This window comes from Bombus affinis, chromosome 2 (genome assembly GCF_024516045.1).
Source record: "Bombus affinis isolate iyBomAffi1 chromosome 2, iyBomAffi1.2, whole genome shotgun sequence".
Taxonomy (NCBI): Eukaryota; Metazoa; Arthropoda; class Insecta; order Hymenoptera; family Apidae; genus Bombus; species Bombus affinis.
The window spans coordinates 10,487,076-10,513,155 of record NC_066345.1 but is presented as its reverse complement, the minus strand read 5'-3'; the positions used below and the strand labels follow the sequence as shown (position 1 = coordinate 10,513,155).

The following is a 26,080-nucleotide window of genomic DNA, read 5'->3' as shown; positions in this document are numbered from 1 at the left end:
AATATATATAAAGTACAAGAACGTTTTACGCTGTACTATTATATTTATATCTCTATAATTTGTTTTAAATGAAACTTTTTTAAATTAATAGCAGCTAGTACTGATTTGACTTGCGCGCGTGTGTGTATGTGTGTAACGCCCTTTGACTGTCCAATCAAAACGAAGCATATATTATCATTCAGGTTAAAGAATATCTATAAATTATTATCACGTTGATCAGCTGAGAGAACATTCTAAGTGTAGTTGTAACTAGTTACATATTGTAGTTGAAATTATAAATTCAGAAAATACAACTATTATAAAGAAAATATATTGAAGTAAAATGTATGTCTTTCAATGATTTTGTATGTACTCATATTTTGGAAGATATTATAATTTGTTAACCAAATTAGAGTTCAAATCCTACTAATAACAATATTTCATATATTTTGGTAAATTACATGATATCTTACTTGTGTCAAAAAGTGGGTGATATTTATTTATGTTACTGAAACGTTTATAAGATGTGAACTGAATCCTGTTAAATATTCGTATAGGTTATGTGATTATGTTGTTTAAAGTGTATCCAAATTTCTTGTCCATAAATATTAAAGAGTGATATGGTTGTTGCGCTTTATAAGCGCTAGTACTATTTTAAAAATTAAGAATGGAGCGAAATGGGGCTAGGGAAATGGAAGAACGAATGTGCATAAGAGATACTGGGAAGACATTGAAAAAATATGGTAGTACAGCTAAACATATTACACGAAATGAAAATTTATTAAAACATACTGTATCAACAACTGATACCCTTCAAGGAATTGCTTTAAAATATGGAGTTACAGTATGTAACCTTTATCTTATTTCGTTATTGTATAAATGACAAGGAGCAATTAAAAATATATAGTACATTTCATGTATTTTTATTTTTTTTTAGACTGAACAGATAAGAAGAGCTAACAGATTATGGGCTTCTGATAGTTTATTTTTACGGGAACATTTGTTTATTCCTGTCAATCCAGAAAGCCCATTGTCATTGGACAATACTGATGAAATTGAACATAATATAGTTCAAAATGTACATACCTTCTTATATTATTAGTAAGATATTATTTAATATTGCATAAGATAAAATATATTTTTAGGTTTCTAGTCCATCTTCAATAACATTATCTATGGATGATGATAGTTCAGTTAATGACTTTTTAGCTAAAATGGATTCTTCTATAGCCAGTGCTAAAAGAGATGTTAAACGTACTCAAGGGAACAGTGAGTAAGTCATTTACTAATATTTAATGAATAACATTAATTGTACATTTACAATTTATACGACAAAAAATTTCTTATATAAATTTATTAATGAATTACACTTCAGATTTTGCACTGAGGATAGTGATATCTATGTACAATCACATAGAGCATCTTCTAAATTACGTAACTCCTTTCCTATAACTTCAAATACACATACAATACCACCTGCTTCAGAACCATTAAGACCATCATCTTCTAGTGATATGCATAATTTTCCAACTGCTGTAGTTATGACTCAGGGCAGGAAAGTAAAAACATCATTACAAAGACTTCAGCAGCAACAAGATGAAATATTCCAGTTGTAGCAACTAAATTTTATTAGACTGTAATATGTTTAATATTGACAATGTCATTAAAGAGCTTGAACAAAAGATATATTGAATACCAAACGATGTACTGGAAATAGTAGAAGACTATTGCATATTTAAAATTGGTTGATCCAATATTAATGTAAGTTGTATTCATTTCTTTTTTCATAAATTTTTTATGATATTTTTATCATATATTACAAATATTAGAAACATTTATAAAAGATAATTGATCGTTTCTATTCTTGTAGTCTGAGTACGATCAACAATGGATCAACTAGCTCTCGTATTGTCCAAGCATATTTTTAAAATAGTTCAAACGATATTTCTTAGTGAACCATATGTGCCTTTAATCCAAGTCGATTGTGTACTATTTCTGTTATCTTTATAAAATATCTTATGTTTTATATATGACATTAAGTTTATGATTTCCCTGAGGTCAATTTATCCAATTTTATTGCGAATGATAACATGTACTCCTAGATTGTTTATAATTTTGCTGGGCATAGAATTTTATTCAATTATGTCTTTTTTGTGACCTCAATTGTATAACAAAAGTATAAGGGCAGCTTGAAAAGTTTTTGGAGTGACAATAACAGATAAAGCAATTCCCAGTGACGATTCCGGAAATTCTTCTATCTCTCCTTGGAACTTTTATAGAAATTATAATTTAAAATATTAATATAATTAAATATTATACTCTTTTACAGTATAAGTCCACTTTCTAAATTATTGTTTGATCTTCCTTAAAACGTTGTCGATATTATTTGTGTATTTAATCTATTTTGTTTTTAAAAACATTAAATACAAAATTAGATAAATAAATACAGCTTGGATAACAAAGAGTTCGTTTGTGTAGAAAATATTCTAATTATTATTTTAGGGACAAACAATACGAAATATTATTAAAATTAATATGAATGCTCAATCTTTAGTTACAATTACATAATAAATGATACTTATAATTCGGTGATATTTATAATCAGCAATCTTTATTACAAAATTTAATAAATCCAAGAACTATCGTCATTTGAGAATAGTTTATATATAATGCACAAATGACTTTAGTATGAATTATATTGAAATATTAATAAACTGGTTTCATTAAATTTAAAAGATAAATTTTGCTTCTGAAATTATCATTAAAATTTTTAAATGAATGTTAGTGATATAAAAATAATTATTCCATTTATAAAAGCTAATAAATATAAAATTTATATTGATTACGTTAATATAGATCATTTGTAATTATTTTTGGAGTTATATAAATTTATTGTTGATGCCATTAATAAAGATTTTACAGAAGAAAATACGGTACCTGTTAATATTGTCTATATTGTGTAGTTAATATTTTGTTCATTGTTATATAATAACATTATCTATCCAAATATACATTATATGTTATTATTGTTATATTATTTATACATATTAATGTATTATGTACTATGTAAGAGCAACTATAAATTGGTATAGCAAAAGAATTGAAGTTCAATGAACAAGCGATAAATTTAGTTTAACAGTTTTATATATGTGTATATATATATGTATATATATATGTATGTATGTACATATATATACGTATGTATGTATGTATGTATGTATATATGTATGTATGTATGTATGTATGTATGTGGAGAGAGAAAGAGAGAGAGAGAGAAACAATAAATTTTACAGTTTATATTAAACACATGTATGGTCTAACTTATTTTTTCACTTTGTTATGAATACATAACAATCAATTCAAGTCATTTTTAATGCTATGCATTAGTAGTTAATTATAAATACTTTAAGTAAAAATTATTTAACGTGTATGATATAATTTATTCATTGTGTAGCATAAAATATTAATTGTGCTGTATATAAAGTGTACACATTTAGCATTTATATTTATTTAGATTTTTAGATACACATGCATGTATATGTGTATGTATATATGTTTATATATATATATATATATACAATACATATTAAAAAGTATTCAATTGTTATGTATAAATGTAAAATAGAAATTATCTGTTAATAAAGTAATTTACATTTAAATATACAATCAAAAGTACTTAAAACAAATATTATAAATAAATCAAATAAAAATAAGGAAAAACTTAATTTGCTTTACGTTTCTACATTGTAGAGATAAAAATTGATGAGTAACAGTAATTATTAGATTATTCATATAGTTAAGTACCTTTATAATACTTTATTTACTTATTATATTAATTTATTTAATTAATTATTATTGTTACATTTATTTATTAATTCGTTTATTTATTTGTATGTTATTTGTGTATAAAATTAATATGTGAAATAGAACTCAAGATTATATAACTACTATTAAATAATAAAATCATTATTTGAGATGAATTTGAAATGTATTAGATTTATTTAAGATGAAACAGAATATCCACTTTGCTATTAGTTATTTTGACTGGTAGTGTAATAAATTTACTGCAGTTACATTTTAACTCATTTATGAAGTTAAATGTACCTATACGATTATTACAATTTGGACAATGAAGTCTACCTTTTGTCCAAGATTCCTGTAAAAGATGCACATACCATTTTATATAGGTTTTACATAAAAGTTTTAAAATTTAAAATTTACGTGTACTATTTTCATTGATGTGATATTTATTTTTTACGTACTATTAAATATTTTGAAGAATATTTATAATCACATATAATAATATTAAATTGTCAATAACATAGTTTTAAAAGAAACTTTACTTGATTTATAGCATGTTCAATCCATTTAGGCAGCTTTTCCATTGAGATATATGAACAAGATTCAGAATCATTTGCTTCACATCCAACATCCATAGGATTTTTCTTGATTTCATTATGGGAAGTAAATAATAAAAAAGATTCATTATTAAAAAGATTTTTTCTACAACGTTTGCACTTCACTTCCATAACCTGTAAAAAGAGAATATATTATATTACAAATGTTTGATACTTTTGTCAATATTTGATTCATTAATTAATTTAAGTAATTTTACATAAATTAATTTTACTTCAATAAATATTATAGAAGCAAAACGTTAAAGGTTATGAATATATAAAAGGAAGACTTTATAAAAAAATTATGAAAAAGAAGTCTATATACTAGAAACATATTAGTATAGGTTAAAAACTGACGTAAAAAATGATATCTACACACAGTTTAATTATATTTTTTTTGCCATAATCATATATACTTAATGTAAAAAATTAATTTAAATTATTTTATAATATTCTTATTATTAAATAAATACTTTAGATAAAAAACATATTTTTCATTTATATACTTATTAACAGATATGTATAAAAAAACTTTTCTATATAAAGTATTTAAGCATTAAAAAATCACATTATATATATATATATATATTTATTTTTATGCGTTGATTACATTATTATAGTTATTTACGAGCATTAAATTAATAAATTTATGAATGTTATAAAATATATATATAATGAAAAATGTGCACAGTGTATAACTTTACATATACCTTTAATAACAAGATTATTTAATCTTCACCTGCTGGGATAGCATCTTCTAATCTTTTAATAAATTTAACGCGTAATTCAGTTACATTATCATTTTTTAGTTGATCTTGTACAAACCAACAGGCAATCTCCATTTGTACCATTTCACAAGCTCCCCTTAATACTCCAATTAATACATTACAATATTTTAAATTTAAACAATGATCTGGTAATTCAACAAATTCTGTTAATGGGTTTGCTTCAAAACATAAAGAAAATTCATCACCAGCAGCACTCCAATTTGTGATCGTCGGTGTTATTCCCAGAAATATTTTAAACCCAGTTTGTATTTTCTCAGCTGTATCTCGAAAGTCATAACACCGACCAGATCCAGTTCGAGCTAAGAAATCTTCTATTAAACGAATTCCCATATTATAACCCATTCTTTCCAGCTGTTTGTTTACATCTTCTACATTTTCATAATCCTTTAATAATTGGGCTACCAATGCTCCATATGTCAATGTAAACAATTCAGAATTCTGAAATTTATTATTATACATAAATTAACATCATATCTTAATATATCTTTCACATAGAATGAAATTACATGTAAATTACACATTAAACATTATTCCTAACCTCACTTATAATTTAACACCTATTATTTAATGATTATTTGTCAACAGAATAGAATTTAATAATATACAATCTAGATGTCTTGTAAAAATTAATAAAGCAATATAGTGGTATACTTACAACTTTTTTTGAGTCAAGTTTCGTGCCTGTTCGTGACATATTTATATATGTTGTGTACGGTTCTTCAATCGGCTATGGTTGACAGAGTCCATATTCGCCATTTAATTTTTAATTTATTATCAAATTATTTATACATTTATAATTATGTTAAATAATTACAAAGATCTAAATTATTTTAAATTATTTAGCGAAATATTTATATAATACACAATAATTTATTAGAAATTGGAATATTATTAGCTTATATAACAAATACATCGTTTCTTCGTAAATATGTGTATCAAATAGTAAAATAATAATAATAAAAATAAATAAGTATTGGGTATTAAATGTAAATAACACATTTGTTTAAATATTTGTTTATTATAAAATGTAACAATCTTATTATATATATTTTTCGATTTTATCTTAATTATATATATATATTGCAATTTAAATAATATTTTGTTTATAATATAGACAAAATATAAATTTCATAAGTATATTAAAACTGAAAACTTAAAATAGGACGGAGTCCTCAAACTGATCTTTGGGCAATTATATAAAATATATTACTTTTTAATTGAAATTGTTGTTCAGAAATCCCCCATAGCTGCAATAATATTATATAATGCTGTTCTTGCATCATTCTTTTCAAATACACTTAAAACTTCCATTGCCCTTTGTGAATGTCTTTTCTGTAATTGTTTTGTTAATTCTACTCCAGGTCCCATCATAACAATTTTATGAATCTGCATATTAAATTGTTAAAATGACTTATTCATAAATGAAAAACAAATTATTACACATTCAAAAATATATTTACATTTGATATGCTTACCTTAACATAGTCTACATTATTTACAGATTCCAAACCTTTATCAATTTCTGTCAAAATTGATGGGTCATGTTCAATATGAAACATAATTGGTGCAGAACATAGATTGAATGTTACATTTTGATCTTTTGTAATAAATGGACCTAAATCTAAGCATGCTTGCCAAGCCAACGCTAAGTGTTTTCCAAAATTGTAACCTTGTTCCTGTATTTCATTGCTGTGTCCTGCTAATTTTAATGCACCTTTACAAGATTTTCCTAATAAGGCACCAGCACTTAAAACATTTCTAAGAGTCCATTCCTTTACTGCATAATCCTTACGATCTTCAAGTGGTATAGAAGGTAAAGGATTATTTTGATTATCTCTACGTCCTACAAATTCTGCCTCTGCTAAGTCTCTTACAGCACTTGACATTAATTCAACAATCTAAATGTGATTATAATATAAAATATAATACAAATAATTTATATAAATTAAACTACCTAATTTTTATACACACATCTTGATTGCGAAGATTTGCTAATTCAGCACAAGAATTTGCCAATAAATAATCTCCACTTAGTAGTGCAATTTTATTACCAAAATTCATATCATTCAATTCTGATGTTTCTAGATAAACATCAGATTCTATATTTACTAAACCTTTGTGAACAAGATGACTAGTACGTATCATTTCAGTTACTTCTGCTAAAGCTCTTTGACTAAATAAAAATTCGTTTAATATTATTTTTGTTACAAATTTATGATGCTTTAAAATTTTATATTATTAAAAGCTATACCTGTGTAATACACCTGCAGCTTTGTCTTCCTCCATATCATCTACGCCTAAATGACCAGCAGCTTTTGAAATTAACAATACAATAAGACCCCATGCTTGCATGTTGTTACGTCCATTATAAATAACACTTCTATAATAAATTTAAATAAATGTTGATATAGAGAAGAACTAATAGTACTGTAGGTTTATAAGAAATACATTAATAAAATTCTTACTTGGCTGTTTTTAACAAAGGATGATTAGATCCTACTAGTTTTCTCAAATGTAAAGCTACATTTGCTATTTCATCGCTTAAGAGCCACCGTAAACTTAAAAATGATGTTGGATATCCAACAATTTTCTCTGCTTCTGAAACAGCTCTGTTCCAATCTGGCTTTTGACTTCCTGTAAGCTTTGCTTCAACTTTGTTGGATTGATGTAAATGGAATCTGTTTTGTGTAGAAATGTGGATATTTCTTTGTCTTTCACAATTCACATTATGATCACTGCATAAGATCCCTCTAGTTATATTTCTGTTTCTCAATAAATTAAATGTAATTTTGTTCGTAGACATTTTTGTACTGCACACACCCGTGGAATTCGTTTTCTCTCGACATTAACATTAGTCACACATTCAACAGGTATAACGCACATGATTAACATTTCAGGCTTTCACTTTTGACCTTATTCTTAAAAGATATCATGTGATTTGTCTTTAGGTATAAAAAGTTATTCATTTTTCATCATGGAAAGTCATTAAACAAATATATAACTTATATATTTATACATGGTTTTATAATATATTTTATTGAGGTCGTTAAATTAAATAGAGCAATGTGCATGAATTCTTTTATATAAGAAGGTAATGTTTTAATCATGGACTGTACTCCTATATCTATGGTCTGGTATGCAAAGAGTATGTAGAGAGAATATGTAGAGAATTAAGATGAAATTAGTGTTGCAGGAATGTTTCTATATTATGTCTATTCTCATGGTATTTAAACTTATCCACAATTATGTAGTTATATGAAATTATTAATTTTATATTGTATAAGTTAAGAAAACAAAACAATAAGCGGAAAAGTACAGATGTAATGCAATAGAAATATGAGAATGAAACACTGAGAATATAAAGAAAAATGAAGTAACGTAGAAAGTTACTAAGAATTAAAGATTGAGAAAATTATAATATAAAGATATAGATATGGGCATAGCTCTATAGAGACCAAGCAATAACTAACGGAGATGATGCTGTTTCGGGGGATCAGGGAACGTGATACGTAAGGCCGCATAAATGATTGGTTGTGATTGCGCAAGCGCAATCTTATTCTTATCAAGTAAAAATGAATTAGTATAACTGGTTAACTGATTTATTTTCCCCTTCTGATATACATCATTGAATGAGTATCAATGCGGCCCCAATTATCACATGACTTTGTCTCCCACTCCCCGGAAGCAACTAAGTTTGCACTCAATCATTATATGAATTCCTGTGTCTATATACGAAGCAATCATAATATGAAGCAGGGAATTGCACAGTAAAGATTGTATTCATCAAAACAAAATGAGAGCAAACAACTCTTCTAAACGCCATCTCCAGATAGAATAACGTATTGTTAGGATTGAAAACGTAAGTATTCGATACATGCCGGAGAAGGAAATAAACTGAAATTGGAACTGTAAAATTGTTTTGTCAAATTATATAGGTATCAAATGTGTCTTCTTAAGCAAGTTAAAAAGTTCAAGTTTAATGTTCATTTTAATAAAAAATGTAATGTAACTTTAATTAATTTGGTTCAGAGAAGAAAAGATGTATCGTAGGTATATGTATGAAGGCAATCATGTATAAATACAAATCATATAATCTAATAAAAATACCATCTTAATCCCTAGCATTACCTTTCTAAATATTACCAGAGAGAAATTACCTTTCTGATATCACCTACATACTACTTGTATGTATGTTGAACATATAAATGGTAGTTGGATAGTATCTCTCTCTCTCTCTCTCTGATAGTACATATATGTATATTCAGTCAGAGACTCTAAATGCATATACATATAATAGCACATTTGTACAGCCAATAGTCGGTGTGGGTTGTTAGATTTGTATTTTTATCATGATCTAATAATCTAATTTGTGAATTTTGCTTTTGTATTGGCATTTGTGAATAAATATTTCTACCATAATGTTAAATATTATTCTATGTCGTCGCATGTTACGGGCTGGATATAATGAAAAAAGACTCTGGACCAGATCATTTGTAACGTGTTCAATTAAATCACGAAGACAAATTTCTTATCGCGAAGAAGTTTTATCTCACATTTTGACACGTACTCTAATATACCCTGCCATTGGAATTAGGGTAATATTTTTAATTTACATATTCTACCTTCATAATATATTATAAACGTTAATTAAGGATTTATAACAATGTTTTTTTGAAATATTGGGTGTTTACTAATTCTCCAATTATTATTGTATCAAGTTTAAATCATGGAAATAAGTTAAATGTTTATTAATTAATAATAAATAAATAACATATAACATGTTAAGTAATGTTAATTAAACAGGTATTTATTTCAAAGCATCTCTTTATTGCTTCTGCAGATATAACATTTACATAATGGGTAGAACTTCAAGAAAACGACATCAAAAGAAGAAGCTAAATAAAGAAATAGCAGAAAATACAGAAGACAGTTTGATGCATCTTAGATCTTGGTTATTAACAAAGAACTGTTCATCAGTTTATGATCTTATTCCATTTAACTTTCTTATTACAGGACGAGGATTAAAAACATTAAAAGACATTAAAATTAATGATATATTGATCAAACTACCTTATGAAATCTTAATAACAACATGTACATTATCTCAAAGCAATGTCAGTATTTTATTTTCAAACACTGAACATTATAGTGCTCAATGTTTATTAGCAGTATTTATTTTGTACGAATCACATTTAGAAAATGCTTCAAAATGGTATCACTATATCAATAGTTTGCCACGAAATCTAACAAATCCAGATTTTTGTACACAAAAAGAAAAGAATTTGTTACCTACATTAATTACAGATTATATGAATGAGTTCCATAAAATACATAATGATTTTCGATTATTAATTAGATCTATGAATAATTTGAAGTTAAATGGAGAATCTCATTGTCCTCATTGCAACTTACATCTTAAGAAAATAATTACATTTGAAAGATACAAATGGGCATATTATATTGTTAATACAAGAGCTGTATACATAGATGCAGCTGAAATTGAGAAAGATCAAGATATTACTATTAATATAAAACAACCAAATAATTTAGCTTTAGCACCATTTTTAGACTTATTTAATCATAATATACATACCACAACACATGCATCTGTAGTTATAAATAAAAGTGGGAATAAATTTTACCAAATTACTACCTTAAATTCATTTAATTTAGGATCACAAGTTTTTATCAATTATGGTGCACATAATAGCGTTAAATTATATGTCCATTATGGCTTTTTTATACCAGATAATCCATTAGATGAAATTTATTTTGATATTTCTGACGTAAAAGTTTGTTTTGATGTCCCAAAATTTAAATTGGATTTCATTATTTCTAATAATTTACAACAAAACATGGCATTTACAAGAGATGGCTTAAATTATAATGCACTCTGTACATTATTCATAATGAATACAAAATTACAGAAAGATCATTGGAATACAAAATTATATGGAAATTCATTTATGTCAGAGGAGATAATAGATGCATGTAATATAGCAAAACCAATTTTAAATTTGAAAAAAAATGAACTACTAAATCATTTGACTACTATGAAAAAACTGAAATATTATACACAATGTTTTTCAATTGCAATAAGTCTTGTAGAAGAATATATTACAATATTAAATGAATCATATAATAGTCTGTGTACATTTCACTAATTTGATGAAAATATATAATTGATGACATAAAGATATAATTTGTAATATATATATAGGAGAATGTTTGTTGTAAAAGAGTCATTTAGAAACTAAGCTTATAAACTATATAAATTAATAAACTAATATGTACTGAGAATTTCTTAATTTTTCCAGAATACATGATTAGATTTCTGTTTCAGGTACCAAATGATTAATTTTGATAGAATTGATTAGTTTGAATTTTGTATGACTCATATTCAAATAATTTATACCTTTACACTACTTTAATAAAAACAATAGCATTATTCATTAAATTTTATTTGTTTTTCTATCGTGTGAAATAAGATATATCTTCATTTATTTATAATTTTGAACAAAATATTTTTGCATTTGACAAATTATTAATAGTATCTAAGGAATCTTTAAAATATTTAATAATATTTTTTATTAATGTTCAATACAAGTTTAATTATTTTTATAGTGTTGCAGTGGAAATGTAATTGATCGTACACAGAAAAAGAAATCTATTATAAGTTCTGTTAAATTTCCATTGGTAATACCTGGATTTACTGGGGGAAAATCAGGACAACAAAAAAGAGATTGTTTTCATCCTGGTGTATCTAGTTTAAGCCATGAATCTATTAATATTCAAGAAAGGGAGACAGTTAAATCTGCAAATATGATTAGGGCAATGCTTAGATATATTTGGCCAAAAGTAAGTTATCTTACAGACCTAATTAATATTGTAATAATATAGCTATATCTATTCATAGGATGATCCAGATATTCGAAGAAGAGTTAAAATAGCCATGGGTTTACTTGTTGGTGCAAAAGCTCTAAATGTTGGCGTTCCTTTCATTTTTAAATGTGCAATAGATACTCTTAATACCCAACACATGGCAACTGCTGGTAATGCCATTTTAAGTCTAGAAACTGGATCAGATACGGTTGCAACAGTAGCAACATCATTACTTATTGGATGTATGTACAAAAATCATATAAATTATTATTATAAAAAGAATATTTTTTCTGATTTATAAATTGTTGAGAGTAGATATTTTCTATTAATATTATTATATTGAAAAACAGATGGAGTAGCACGTGCTGGTGCAGCTGGATTTAGTGAATTGAGAAATGCAGTATTCGCAAAAGTTGCTCATCATTCTATTCGAAAAATAGCTAAAAATGTATTTTTGCATTTACATAATTTAGACATGGCTTTTCATTTAGGTAGACAAACTGGAGCATTATCTAAAGTAAGATAATTTTATTGTTCCTATTTTTATTATTTGAAATAATCATTTATTCAATACAAATTGTTGTAGACAATAGATAGAGGGAGTCGTGGTATAAATTTTGTATTAAATGCTATGGTATTTAATATTATTCCTACTGTTTTTGAATTATCATTAGTTAGTACAGTCTTATATTTAAAATGTGGAGCAGAATATGCAAGTATTGCTCTTAGTTGTGTTGGAATTTATGCATTATTCACATTGGCTATTACTCAATGGCGAACGAAATTTAGAATTTTTATGAATCAAGCAGAAAATGAAGCAAGTAATAAAGCAATAGATTCACTTATCAATTATGAAACAGTAAAGGTATATTTTGTACTTTATTCATTTTTACAATTGAATGGGCTGTTGTAATAAGGAGGCAGCTCCACTTTAACATAATTTGAACAAATCAACAAAAATCAAGTACTGTTTCAAACATGTTATAAATTTATGGTCAATCTATATACATGTTAATGTACTTTTACACTAAATATAAAATCTATACATTTTTTATTGTTCAATAAATATAATTTTCAATATTGGAGCTACTTTCCTTTTGTGCCAAAAGTAGAAGCAGAATGGTAAATTACTAAAAGAATTAAAGAGATTTAAAAAGAGATTATATTTTATTATAATCAGGACTATAATGATTAATGCATTTAAAAAGAATGATATTCGAAGTATATGTAGAATCATCTTCAAATAACTTATCCTCTCAGAAGCCTATCGTCAGAATTGTCTGAAGTTTTTTGGTTTTGTTATAGAACCATATCTTATTTTCTACAACGTACTTCTTTGCAAGTTCTAACAGGCCTTTATATTTTGAAACTTTTAATGGTAAGAAGTTTTTATACATTGATTGAAGATTATTCATTGTTATAAATGTTTGCTTTTTGATATTGAACATTTTTACTTGTTCAAATTTATTCTTAATGTATTTAGCTAGAGCTAATATGCCTCTTTACTTAGAGCTAATTCCTTTTTCCACTAAGTCTAAGATCACATTTTTTTTAATGAAACGAAATGAAAAAAGTAGAGCTGCCTCCTTTTTGCTCCAAATCTTTCAATTACGATATTTATATTTCCATACAATTCTAGTATTTGTACTGTATAAATAATTTATTTTTATATGTTTTATGCTAGTATTTTAATAACGAAAAATTTGAAGCTGAAAGATATGACGAATCGTTAAAGAAATATGAAATTGCATCACTTAAAACAAGTACAAGTCTAGCAATGCTAAATTTTGGACAAAACGCTATATTTAGCGCTGCACTTAGTTTAATAATGGTACTAGCATCCAATAATATTATAGAGGGTAATTTTTTAATGTTTACAATGTATATAACATAAAGTGTAAATTTTGATGTAATATTTAATAATATTTGATAATAATAACGAATCAAATGTAGGTACCATGACAGTAGGAGACTTAGTAATGGTTAATGGTCTTTTATTCCAACTATCAGTTCCCTTAGGATTTTTGGGTTCAGTATATCGTGAAGTTAGACAAGCTCTCATCGATATGCAAACTATGTTTACTTTGATGGCAATGAATACTGCTATTAAGGTACTTATACATACTTTCTAAGATTTATTGATTATAAATAATTAATTCAGTTTATGATATAATACCAGTCGAAAGAGAATGCAACACACTTTCATATAACTTCAAAGAATTCCGATATTGAATTTAAGAACATTAGCTTTCACTATGTTGAAGGCAAGCCTATTTTTAAAGATATTAATTTTACTATTCCAAGTGGTAAAAAGATAGCTATTATTGGAGGTTCTGGTTGTGGGTAAGTTTTAAATATAATATACATAATTTTTATAAAAGTAAAGTATTGATTAATAATATATGCTTTTTAGTAAAACAACATTAGTAAGATTGTTATACCGATTTTTTGAACCACAATCTGGAGCTGTTTTTATAAATGGACATAATATTCGAGATATTGATTTAGATATCTTAAGAAAATCGATAGCAATTGTTCCTCAGGTAATTTTATCATTTATTATCAATTTAAATCATAAATTTTAATTAAAAAAGATTTAGTAATATACATATAATTAAAATATTAAAATCAACAAATTATTCTAGGACACTGTTCTCTTTCATGAAAGTATCTTTTACAACCTTCATTATGGTAATTTATCTAAAAGTAAGGAGGATGTTTTTGAAGCTGCCAAAATGGCAAATTTACATGATTCCATTCTTAAATGGCCAAAAGGATATGATACACCTGTTGGAGAACGTGGTTTAAAGTTAAGTGGTGGTGAAAAGCAACGAGTAGCAATTGCTAGAGCAATTTTAAAAAATAGCCCAATATTAATTTTTGATGAAGCCACATCATCTCTAGATTCTATTACAGAACATGTAAGTACCTATTATATGTTAAATGTTATTACTATAAATATTTAACTCTGATAACATACTTTCAGAATATTCTTGAAGCATTACGTAGAGCAACCGTCGGCCGGACTTCCATTGTTATAGCCCATCGATTATCTACTGTTATGGATTCAGATGAAATTTTTGTATTAGATAATGGTAGTTTGATTGAAAGAGGAACACATGACTCTTTATTAGCTGTGCCAAATTCTTTATATTGCAAATTGTGGGAAACACAACACATAGGAATGCTCAAATCTAGTCAAGAAAAAGATAATAACTGTAGAACTCCAGGAGTTTGAAACAGAAATTGTATAATGCACAGGTAATAATGTCATACAGTCTTGAACTTGAAATTAACCATTTGAACGTACTGAAAAATCTATATATATCTAAACAATAGATTCTTATTTCTATAATTTTTTCTGTTTATCGTAATCTAACAAAATGGGCCAAAAATATTTCCAAAAAGTCGATTTGATTCTAATTAAACATTTCCCAGTTTTAATATAAAATTAATATTACGTAAGATTAAATATTTATTATTTAATGTATTATTGTATATTGTAAATGCAACTAGCAATGGTAAATTAGGCAAATTACCTGTAATAATAAAAATTTGTAACATAATAATATACATGTGCATTATATATAATATTTTTAATTTGTTACACAATTAGAAGTCTGTGATTAAATTTCTAAAGTATAATTATTATCACAATTAATGTTTGAAAAGTATAGTCAATAGAACGAAAATAAAAAGATGAGTAAAAATTTATTATTATTACTATTCCTCTTTATTCTTTGTATATATAGATTTATCACAAAATAGTAATATACGATATATAAATATCTTTAAATAAAATCGAAATATTTCATTCCTTATATATATACATGCATTTGTCATTTACAAAAATATGTTTTTAAGTATTTTCATTTGAACAGATTTCTTTAAATACATATAACTCTAAACAACATTGATTAGAGAAATGTTGTGCATTGGTTACCTTGGAAACCGGTTAAAAACAACTATGGATGCTGATTAGTCTTGAATAAGTTTGGATAATGATATAATAATTTGTTCTTATAAAAACTATGCTAGTTGTGATGTAGAATTTGCAAATAAAACATGCAAACTGAAGTTCCTCCGTTGCCTGTAGTACACTTCAATGCCCATAAGAATCTCAATAGGTAATCATAGTAGTGCCAAGCATTTTATAAATATTTTGATGTATATTTGTGATGTAAATTGAGAACTGAATACTTTATATTATCATGATGATGTGTCTGTAACAAACATTTTAGTATATATGTATATTGTTTTACAATTTAATTTTTTTTTATTTAATTTTTTTACATATAATATATTTGTGTTATTTACATATTTATTATATATTTAAATTGTATTTTCTACTATAAATCTTGAGAAATCTTGTGTATAATTTACAGAAGACAAAATTCTAACTTAGCAAGACCATCAGTGGAAACAAAAATTAATTCATCTCACAAAAATATAGCATATCTCTCCTCTAAGAAAAAAATCCTACATCCTTTACTTGGTTCGTATTAAAATTTCAATAAGAATTAATACATTAATTCATAAAACATTAATTAATATGTACTTTATTCTACTATTAAAGGATTTATAATATTTTATTTTTAATATTTAAATTAATGAAGTAATTATCAATGTCTCTTAAACATACGTGATTCCTGGATGTTTAAAACAATCTTTTAACATTAATATTTAATATACAGTACGACCATATCAAAGTAATGTTCGACAATGTCCTTCTTTGGAACAATCAAAACCTAATAAGAGTAGCATTGAACAAAGAGTTCTGTCTGCAAAAATGTTACGTATTAAAGAGCTACAAAATCAGTTGGCGGATGCACACTATCGATTAAATGTAATGATTTCAAATTGTATCACATAAATTTACATATTTCTAAAATTCATGTATATATTACAAGTATATATTAATTACAGGCATATTGAATATAATTATATATTTCCACAGGAATTAGCAACTGAAAACAAATTATTACGAGCATTGCAGAAAAGACAAGATTCTGCATTAAAACGTTATGAAGGAACAAATGCTGAACTTCCGCGGATTATTAATTCACATCATGAGGAATTGAGAGTACTTCAGATTAAATATAAAAAATTAAAAATTTTACAAAAAGAAACATGTAATTTATTAAAGGAAAAAGAAAATGAGCTTCAACAGTTACAGGTAGATATTAATATATATAACGTTTTCAAACAAAAAATGAAAATATCAATAGTTATATATTATCCCTTAGTCGCAAAATAAGCATCTATTACAACTTAGTAAGGATCGTAATTTGGGAGAGAGAGAAAAGTTACAAATAGAAGTTTCTGATTTAAATCATAGAATACAACAACAACAAGATACCATAAAGGTAATCTCATATTTGTAACTGATTTCTTACATAATATTTATACATTTAATTATTTTATTAGACACTACATAAAAAACTAACTCTTGAAACTAAAAGTTTAAAACAACAATTGCATCTAGAAATTTCTAAGCGTAGAGAAACACAAAAACATTTAGATGAAACAACAGAAAAATTAAGATCTTTAGAAAATTTACTAGATAATAGAGAACGAAGATTATATTATAGTGGACAATTATTGTTTCCTGATAAGAATCGACGTTTTGGCACACAGTCTCTCACAAACCTAAGAGATATTAGGTATGTGGAAAATATAATACTAAACTAATCATTTCTTCATATTCGGTGATTTCTTCTAGCTCATCAAATCCATTAAAGATACCAAGTAAAAACAAAAAATGGCAAACAGATATCCAAAAAGACAGTTTGGTAAAGATAAATTTTATTGTATAATTGTGTATACTATTTATATCTTCTGAAAATAGATATTATGTTCATCTCATATTGATAACTTTCAGCCCATGCTTCATACATCTGAATTAAATGAAAAGAACATCAAAACAGAGGAAAGGATAATTTCAAACCAAACTTTAGACTGTATAAAATCTGAAACAATGACAAATTTGGAACAAGTACGAAGATATCGTCTTCAAAAATCGCCATATAAAAGTACATTGAATAATTCAGAAGAAAAATCCAGGGAAGTAGATTTCTCTATAAACGAAAATTCAGAGTTTTCAATAGGTTTGGAAAAATCAGAACAATTAGGAAAACAACATAAAGAGGAGAAATATCAAATAAGCGCAGTTAAATTTAGGAAAATATATAACAACCGAAAATGTCAAAATTTTATTAGTTCATCTGGAGGTAGTGAAAGCGAAAATGAAAATGAACATGAAAATGATACAAATAATTATACGAATGCAACTAATAATTCTAAGCAACTGCATGCAAGGTTTGTATTTATTTTTATTTAAAATAATTATTTAATTGTAACATATTTTATTATCTTTCAGATTAATTAGCAGTGCAGATGACACTTCAGATTCAAAAGATTCTGATTGTAAATATAGAAATAAATTGAGGGTTTTAGTAAAAGAAAGAAAAAATTCCTATGTAAGTGATTCAGAAATAGAATCTGAAATAAGAAAACAATCAATTGAACATTACTTGACAGTGAATCATCAAAATGATACACTCAAATTAATTTCATCTGTTTATGACAATCAAGCTCATAATGACTCTGATAAAGAAACAGAAAAATTTACATCTTCAAAAAATATATTAAATGAATCACAGAATGTTTATCAATCTTTAATTGATGAAATGCATATACAAACTAAAAATGTAGGAAATGAAAACATATATGCTGAATATGATATACACACAGAATATAGAAACTCAGGAAATATAGAAAACTATATGTTTGGACAAGCTCCATCTAAAATACAAGAATTTAATAATGTAAGTATGAAAAAAGATGATTTTAAAAATGAATCATCATTACAAACATATTCTAAAAATGAACATGATATATCATTCGAAACTAATATAGAGCCAGTAGATATTGAATCAAAAATATCACACACAAATGAAACTCTTTTTAATGGTACACAAAAAAGATCCTCTACACAAGATTTATTAAATTCTTCACAGAATTTAAATAAAGCAACAATAAACAAAGTAGATACAACAGAAGTAGGAATATTAAGTGAAAATATGCTGCTACAGAACTATAGTTTAGAAACAAAAAATAAATTAAATAAGAATGAATTTCAAAATGTTGATATGATTTCACACAATGTACAATCTCATGATAATGATTCAGTTCATGATATATTAACTGATGTTAGTACTATGTCTGAAAGCAATATAAAAACAAAAATGACAGATTATAACAAAGAAAAGTTATTAGCATCAATGAAAGCTATTGATAATAATGAAAACATTGAATTTCTAAACCAAGATTATGAAAAACATAACATAACAAGAAGAAAGCAAATCATAGAAAATGTGTTCCCTGATTTACCATCTCACATGAAGAAAAAGCAAGAAATTATTAAAGATATATTTGATACTGATGTAATTAAAAATGAATCAACAGATAATTGTAATAAATTACACTGAAATATAAATGAAAAAAAGAGAAATACTAAAATATCTACAAGGTTAAAACATAGACTATATAAATAATTATAATATGTGTGTAACTATATTTTTTTTATAATACAAATATTACTATATATACATGTACATCTCTATTTTATGAGAGGTTAGGAACTTCTTATTTAATGTAATAAATTATTTAAGGATATGCTATTAAAAGCTTTATACATCTTTTGCCCTAATTTTAGTTCTTTAATAAATATCTATTATATTAATAATTTAAGTGTTTATAAATTATTAGATTTATTTTATGGTTATCAATATCAATATATGCAGAGTGTACGTATATGTGTATTATGTAATTAATGTTACATTAATTATATTTATATTTGTATATTTGTTGGTAATAAAGAAACAATAACATCTAATAAACAAGGTATTCTAAAATGCATTAAATTACATATATTAATGAAAATTATATTCAAATTCACAATGCGTAATTATAAACTTGAAAATATAACTATATCAATGCGTATGTATATATTCTTTAAATTACTCATAATTCTCTACAAATTTTGAGTTTTTTATGACAATTAAAAAGATAGTTCAATTAGTCACAATGGTGACATTATGTAGATATAATATAATATCACTTATTTGAATAAAGAAACTGATATGGATAATATTTTATTCAAAAAGATATGGTTAACAATAATATATATTAAAAACATGATTATTAAAAATAAAAGAATACTCATATTTAATATTTAGACTATATTTAATTTTAACATTACATTCAATATTACCTGTAATATTGTAATATGTACTTAATTATAAATGATAACAAAATAGAAATTTTTTATTTGTAAATTGCACAATCTGTTACCCAAATAAAGAACCATCTTCGGAGATGTAACATTTTAGGATATATAAAAATAAACTACAAATTTTTATATCAAGTTTTACATGCGTATACAGATCTTTGTTTCAGAGATTGGCAATACTGAACTCAGGACTCAGGATTGACAAGAAAGAAAGCAAACAAGGAAGCAACAAAAAGGAACCTGTTGTGCACAGAAGGCAGTGGAATGAAGATACGCCGCGAATACAAATTCCATAATGAACACCAAAATAAACCATGAATATGCTTCTAATTCATATAACGGAGGTATTTGTTTATTCGTTTTAAGTAACTGATATTATCATCTCCTGAATGTAGTAATATTAATAAAAATTATACATACTTTGTTAAGAACATAGTAAAGAAGAATTGAAAAACCGTCTGCTGGGCGTCCTTATGGCGTCTGCTAGAATGACGCTTGAAAAACAAATTTGATTTCCATATGCAAAAAAAATAAAAATTAATTTTTTCGTAGTATTTTAATATTTTGCAGTATTAAAAATGTAACAAATTTTTTATTATTTTTATAGAATAACAAAGTTAAGATTTAAGAATTTTTTCGAAGACCGTAATATGTCATAATGTTAATAAAGATTTATACATTTATTGTTCAATAAATATTCACATTTGACACGATGAATAAAATGAAGATATATCACTGAAACTCCTTAATAAAGAATCGAAAATTCATTCCATAAGTTTATGTATTCTTTCACATTGCAAAATTTGTATAGTCATATTTTAAATAATGAAAAATATAAGCTTATTAATTATTAACTATTAATTTTTTATTATATAAACTGGTTTGTTTTATTTGCGAAATGAATATATATTAATTTTTTCTAAAAACTTTTTAAAAGTATACCATTATAAAATCAATTAATTTTGCAATAATGACCATTTTAGGTATTATGGGAAATGATAGCCCAGGTGCATTATTAGATATGCTTGCAGAAGTTGCATCTCAGACGTTACATTCAGAGAAAAAGCGTAGTAAATTATTACTACCAGCACAATGCAAGTCTAAAACAGATTATGTAAAAAGAAAAACTCACGAATTAACCTTTAATGTGCCACAGCTTCTCTCTATGCCTGCATCACAGTTAGTTAAACAATTTTCTATTTTCACAAGTGATGAATTAAAAAGGCAATACTCATATACATGTGCTCTTGTCATTGGATGTGTACAAAAATATACTAGTTTTGCAAGCGAAGGAAGAGCAAGAATGTCTATTAAAGCACATTTAGCAGAACATTTAGAATATTTAAAAACTAATAAAGAAGCGTGTAAGTAAACATAACATTTACACCTACTTACAAGGAAAGAAGTTATCTATTAATTATAAAACATAAATTATATTTTATAGATAAAACTTTTACTGCAAAGTCAGTAAGTTACAAAAATTATAAAATTAGTCCTCAAAGTAAGAAAAGCAGATTGCAACAATCAAGGAAACCGCAGGAAACATTAAATAAAGAGAATAAGAATGTTATTACAGAAAAATCAACAAATTACTTAAGAAATATTCTGTTAAATGATTCTACTTTTAATGAGTTAGATAAAAAGAAAAATGTTGAAACAGTAGAAAATTCTAAAAAAATACATAATTCTGAACAGAAAGATATAGAAAGAATGGATTTTAAAGTTCTTGGAGATCATAGTTATTTTGAACGCTTAAAAGATGAAATTCCTAGCAAGAAAGAAACATCACCATTTAACAATTCTCTTGAAAATGTGACAGATGAAAATGTAAGTAGTAAATATGAAATAAAAATATAACATGTGTAATTTTTAAATACAATTTTTTTCCTTATGTAGATTGTACTTATGGTTGTTGGTACTGACAGTGTTCATATGAAAGAATATCCACGTATTAATAAAAAATTGTCAGAAAAAATGAATCAAAAATCTGATACCGTTTATTTGCCAGGTAATTGTATAAAACATTTATAATACTTTAATGCATGTATCCAAAAACATTGAAATGTACAGATGGTGCAATAAACACAATTTTCTTACTTACTATAATACTTTAATGCATCCTGTATGTGTGTCATATTATCGCGTGTCTTCTTTATATAATATAAATACATACTTTTATGTTTATTTTTCTTTATTTATATGTAATATAAATATTTTGGTTTATTTCCAGAAATATCATGGTCAACTGAAAATGGTAACAAAAATACAGAAATTATAACTAGTAAACCCAAAGGGAAAGCAAAATTTATAGGTACTAGTAAAGAGGAAAGAGAAATGGCATTAGCTTTTATGGATCGTATAAAGAAAAAGGGAAATCCAACTGGAAGTAATCTCGAATGTCGAATTTGTAATCCACCACGAAGTTTCACAGCACCTACAACATTGGTGTCTCATTATCGCAGTCATGCTGGAATAAAACCATATGAGTGTCGTATATGTAGAGCAGTTTTTACGAGAAGACATAGCTTGAAATATCACATGTTAATTCATCAAAATCAAACACGATTTACATGCGCTGATTGTGGAAAGAAATTTAGGCATCCATCACATTTCAGAGAACACAGACGTAGACACACTGGTGAAGCACCATTTGGATGTGATGATTGTGGACAACGGTAAGCAAAATGTGAAATACAATATATTAAAAATATTTATAATATAACACTTTTTTATTAAAAAAGATATTTTTATATTAATCAGATTTAAAACAAGAAACACTTACAAACGTCATTTAAAAACAAGACATGGAAAAGTTCTAACAACTACTGGAGAGTTGCTGTATCTGTCAGAAGAAGATTTTCAAAAGGTTCGAACTAATAGAAAGAAAAAGAATAATACAAATAAAGATCACATGATAGATGAGGGCATAATTGCAACAAAAACAATCATGCATTGTCAAAATGATAATGATCAATTACAAAATACTGCAACTGAGGAATATATTATAAATAATGATACCACTGATAGTGATAAAAATTGGAAATCAAGTGATACAATACAAATTATTAAAAATTGTTTTGAAACTTACGAGGTGTGTTCAGAACCTCATTTAAATAAGACTGAATCGATAGAGACTGAATTATCTATAAAAAATAGAGTTTTTAATAAAGACGAAAATAGTTTATCAGATGAATATGCAGATAAAGTAGAAGATAAATTGCCACAGTTGCAAAGTGGTTCTTATATTAAGTTAGAAATAGTTAAAGATGGAAATAATCAAATCATATGTCATGATAATGTTGGTCAACCTGAAATAATTTATCATAATATAAATGAAGCACCATCATATATTAAAGTAGAATATAGCAACTTAGTTAATGATTTAGAAAATGAGAATAGTATAGAATTTCAAGAAAATTTTAAATTCTCTGAAAATCAAATTAAGAATCCTATACAAATAATTAATGAAACTGAAAATTATTTTGATGAAGAATCCAATAATTCTGTAAGTGAACAAACAAAATTAATGCAAGTAGATACCCATATTAAAACGAAGAACAAAGATAGCAATAAACATATAATACTTAGTCAAGAACATATCAAATATGAAAAAGAAAATAGTGATATTACTACTCTTAATTGCAAACCTTTTCAAGAACTGGAGACCCATGAGATTGTTTCAGAAGACTTAATAGATTTAAATACATTGCAAGGAATTAATCAAATTACTAATAAAACAATATCAATTACGGATACCTTAGCGAACCAAAATGAAGATTATTTATTACAAGAAGATAAAAAATTAAGCAATTATCAAACAGTTATAACAAATTTGATAAAGAATCGAGTGATTGCATCTCCAAATTATGTTTTTGAAAAAGATCAAAAGTTATTAAACCAAGTTGAGCAACGCTTATATATTCATAATGAACCTTTAACTAGTATAATAGTACAAAATAAATGCATTAATATATTTCCACAAACTCAATCAAAAACACAATTAAATAAAAGTAAAAAATTTACACTCTTGAATAAACACATGCAAGCTATTAATGTAAAGCAAAATGAAAATCAAAATACAATTTTATTGTTGACCGATAATATGTTACAAAATAATATCCTTAAAATCGATCAAAATAATACTGCTGATACTGAAATTAAAGAACAGATATTTGAGAAAAGTAAGTAAGCATTAAAAGTTTTTTAATTTTTTTGAATCAGGCATTCGCATTAAAAAAGATATAATTTTAAGATAAATTCCCTATTTCTATAGATACAGTTTTAATAAGAATGCACTTGTAGTATAAATAATACTACAATAACGTTTTGAATTTTTGTATATGTAAATATTGTTAGAAGAAGTGTAGATTTAATAATTTTTTATTATTGGAAGAAAGAAAGTTTAATATGTATAATAATAATTCTTCAAAAAAGAATGCATTTAATAAAATATTTTTAGATGATTTCGATCATACAAAATACACAGTATTAGCATAGCTTTGATATATAATAAAGGTTAAAAATTGAGTAAAAATGCATTTATATATATACATACACATATATTGTTTTCAAGTGACATAAAATTATTTCTAAAACTGTTCAATCTATAATTTCTGGAAACAAATTATAGATGTCACAAAGTTTTTATTAGGCATTCCAGATGTTAAAGTTGAAAAAATAGCGTTTATTAAATTTTCTATAACAATTTTTTATGTATATATTAACAAATCAATTATATAAAAGTTATTATTAATTTACTTCCTACAGTAGAAATATAGATACTTAATAATAATTATATTTGTTTGTGTGCCAAATATTGGAAAATGTAGTACAAATTCATAATTTGCTTAGCCAAACAGAAATTTTTGATATCACTGGTGGTTGCTTTCTAAGTTCTCATATATTTTGCTTAAATGAATTACAAAAATATTGTTTATTGTATTTTATATTTATTTTAAGCAATTTATGGAGAATGTATTACCTGTTTCTATTTGTAGCACACTTTCTTCTTTTATACATATAGATCATATTTTTATCGCAAAATGTACAACATTTATAAACAGCAAATAATCATTCATTGTGCTATCTTTTTTAATATTTTGAAATACTTATATCTCTTCAAATATAGCTCAAAAATGTCTTCCATAAAAATTTAAGGTTTTCTTGATATTATACATATTCTCAACGTTTTCTTGTAAAAGTATATAAGCAATTTATTATTATTATCTTGCAAATATTAATGTTCAAGGAATAATATAATATGTTGAATATATTTTCTAGAAATAGTTGAGTAATTTATATTGCAGTATTTTATTACAAAAAAACAAATTCTAAAAACTCAAATTATTATACGTAGGTGACTTTTAAAAATTTTCTTTCACTCAAAACAATGATTATAAATATCAGTGAATAAAAATAATAGTGAAATTAACATGGATAAATAACAAATTCGGGTTTTCTACTGCTTGAAGCTTAATATTGAAAATTTGCACAAAAATTCGTATATTTTTTCTAAAGATAAAGTACAACTAAAACTTTTTAATGAAAATATATTTTAATGTAAAGTTTCAAAAATAAAAATGTGAGTGTCTTAAGGTATATGAATAAGACAGAAGCATTTTCTGTATCTCTGTAGAAACATGTAAACAAATAAATTGATTAAATATTATATAAAACATAAAAGGAAAGAAGTAAAACATTATTTTCGCAAAAATTTATATATTACGAAATATAATGTGCCT

The 26,080-nt window shown here is 25.3% G+C and overlaps 5 protein-coding genes and 1 long non-coding RNA gene across 20 annotated transcripts; 3 read left to right on the top strand and 3 right to left on the bottom strand.

The window, feature by feature from the left end:
• Window positions 1–177: 177 nt before the first annotated feature.
• On the top strand, window positions 178–2,441 carry LOC126928958 (lysM and putative peptidoglycan-binding domain-containing protein 1). 4 transcript variants are annotated; one of them, XM_050744915.1, is made up of 5 exons: window positions 178–324; window positions 537–823; window positions 917–1,057; window positions 1,125–1,252; window positions 1,355–2,441. In XM_050744915.1, the coding sequence occupies exons 2-5, from the start codon at window positions 647–649 to the stop codon at window positions 1,593–1,595; spliced, it is 687 nt and encodes a 228-aa protein (XP_050600872.1). In that variant the 5' UTR covers window positions 178–324; window positions 537–646; the 3' UTR covers window positions 1,596–2,441. The 4 variants fall into 4 exon arrangements, 3 of the variants coding, with proteins under 3 accessions (XP_050600872.1, XP_050600870.1, XP_050600871.1); XR_007717013.1 differs by having other exon boundaries at window positions 189–823; window positions 1,355–1,740; window positions 1,850–2,441; XM_050744914.1 differs by having other exon boundaries at window positions 189–464.
• Window positions 2,442–4,317: 1,876 nt separating this feature from the next.
• On the bottom strand, window positions 4,318–5,973 carry LOC126928966 (trafficking protein particle complex subunit 3). The gene is made up of 3 exons (XM_050744925.1): window positions 5,820–5,973; window positions 5,087–5,602; window positions 4,318–4,511 (listed from the first exon to the last, which is right to left on the bottom strand). The coding sequence occupies exons 1-2, from the start codon at window positions 5,856–5,858 to the stop codon at window positions 5,105–5,107; spliced, it is 537 nt and encodes a 178-aa protein (XP_050600882.1). The 5' UTR covers window positions 5,859–5,973; the 3' UTR covers window positions 4,318–4,511; window positions 5,087–5,104.
• Window positions 5,974–6,162: 189 nt separating this feature from the next.
• LOC126928938 (all trans-polyprenyl-diphosphate synthase PDSS2) lies at window positions 6,163–8,779 on the bottom strand. Of its 3 annotated transcripts, none has more exons than XM_050744861.1 (6): window positions 8,635–8,779; window positions 7,630–8,295; window positions 7,416–7,544; window positions 7,136–7,337; window positions 6,640–7,062; window positions 6,163–6,550 (listed from the first exon to the last, which is right to left on the bottom strand). In XM_050744861.1, the coding sequence occupies exons 2-6, from the start codon at window positions 7,965–7,967 to the stop codon at window positions 6,395–6,397; spliced, it is 1,248 nt and encodes a 415-aa protein (XP_050600818.1). In that variant the 5' UTR covers window positions 7,968–8,295; window positions 8,635–8,779; the 3' UTR covers window positions 6,163–6,394. The 3 variants fall into 3 exon arrangements, with proteins under 3 accessions (XP_050600818.1, XP_050600821.1, XP_050600820.1); XM_050744864.1 differs by having other exon boundaries at window positions 7,630–8,082; XM_050744863.1 differs by having other exon boundaries at window positions 7,630–8,106; window positions 8,635–8,753.
• A 96-nt stretch (window positions 8,780–8,875) lies between these two features.
• LOC126928918 (iron-sulfur clusters transporter ABCB7, mitochondrial) lies at window positions 8,876–19,553 on the top strand. Of its 9 annotated transcripts, XR_007717011.1 has the most exons (14): window positions 9,612–9,759; window positions 10,005–10,278; window positions 11,789–12,022; window positions 12,081–12,288; window positions 12,397–12,563; window positions 12,633–12,911; window positions 13,731–13,905; window positions 14,000–14,157; window positions 14,226–14,389; window positions 14,460–14,589; window positions 14,692–14,967; window positions 15,033–15,307; window positions 16,432–16,541; window positions 17,004–17,203. XR_007717011.1 is itself a non-coding variant. In XM_050744805.1 (13 exons), the coding sequence occupies exons 2-12, from the start codon at window positions 10,021–10,023 to the stop codon at window positions 15,282–15,284; spliced, it is 2,301 nt and encodes a 766-aa protein (XP_050600762.1). In that variant the 5' UTR covers window positions 9,612–9,759; window positions 10,005–10,020; the 3' UTR covers window positions 15,285–15,307; window positions 17,004–17,203. The 9 variants fall into 9 exon arrangements, 8 of the variants coding, with proteins under 8 accessions (XP_050600766.1, XP_050600764.1, XP_050600762.1 ...); XM_050744805.1 differs by lacking the exon at window positions 16,432–16,541; XM_050744804.1 differs by lacking the exons at window positions 16,432–16,541; window positions 17,004–17,203 and adding an exon at window positions 15,928–16,123.
• Window positions 15,843–21,313, bottom strand: LOC126928984 (uncharacterized). 2 transcript variants are annotated; one of them, XR_007717028.1, is made up of 2 exons: window positions 20,760–21,313; window positions 15,843–16,269 (listed from the first exon to the last, which is right to left on the bottom strand). It is a non-coding gene; the product is annotated as an uncharacterized LOC126928984 (long non-coding RNA). The 2 variants fall into 2 exon arrangements; XR_007717029.1 differs by lacking the exon at window positions 20,760–21,313 and adding an exon at window positions 20,322–20,432.
• LOC126928916 (uncharacterized) lies at window positions 20,435–26,029 on the top strand. The gene is made up of 6 exons (XM_050744796.1): window positions 20,435–20,683; window positions 21,323–21,703; window positions 21,784–22,166; window positions 22,236–22,347; window positions 22,570–23,014; window positions 23,100–26,029. Exons 1-6 carry the CDS (start codon window positions 20,635–20,637, stop codon window positions 24,526–24,528), a joined length of 2,799 nt encoding a protein of 932 aa, XP_050600753.1. The 5' UTR covers window positions 20,435–20,634; the 3' UTR covers window positions 24,529–26,029.
• Window positions 26,030–26,080: the final 51 nt, after the last annotated feature.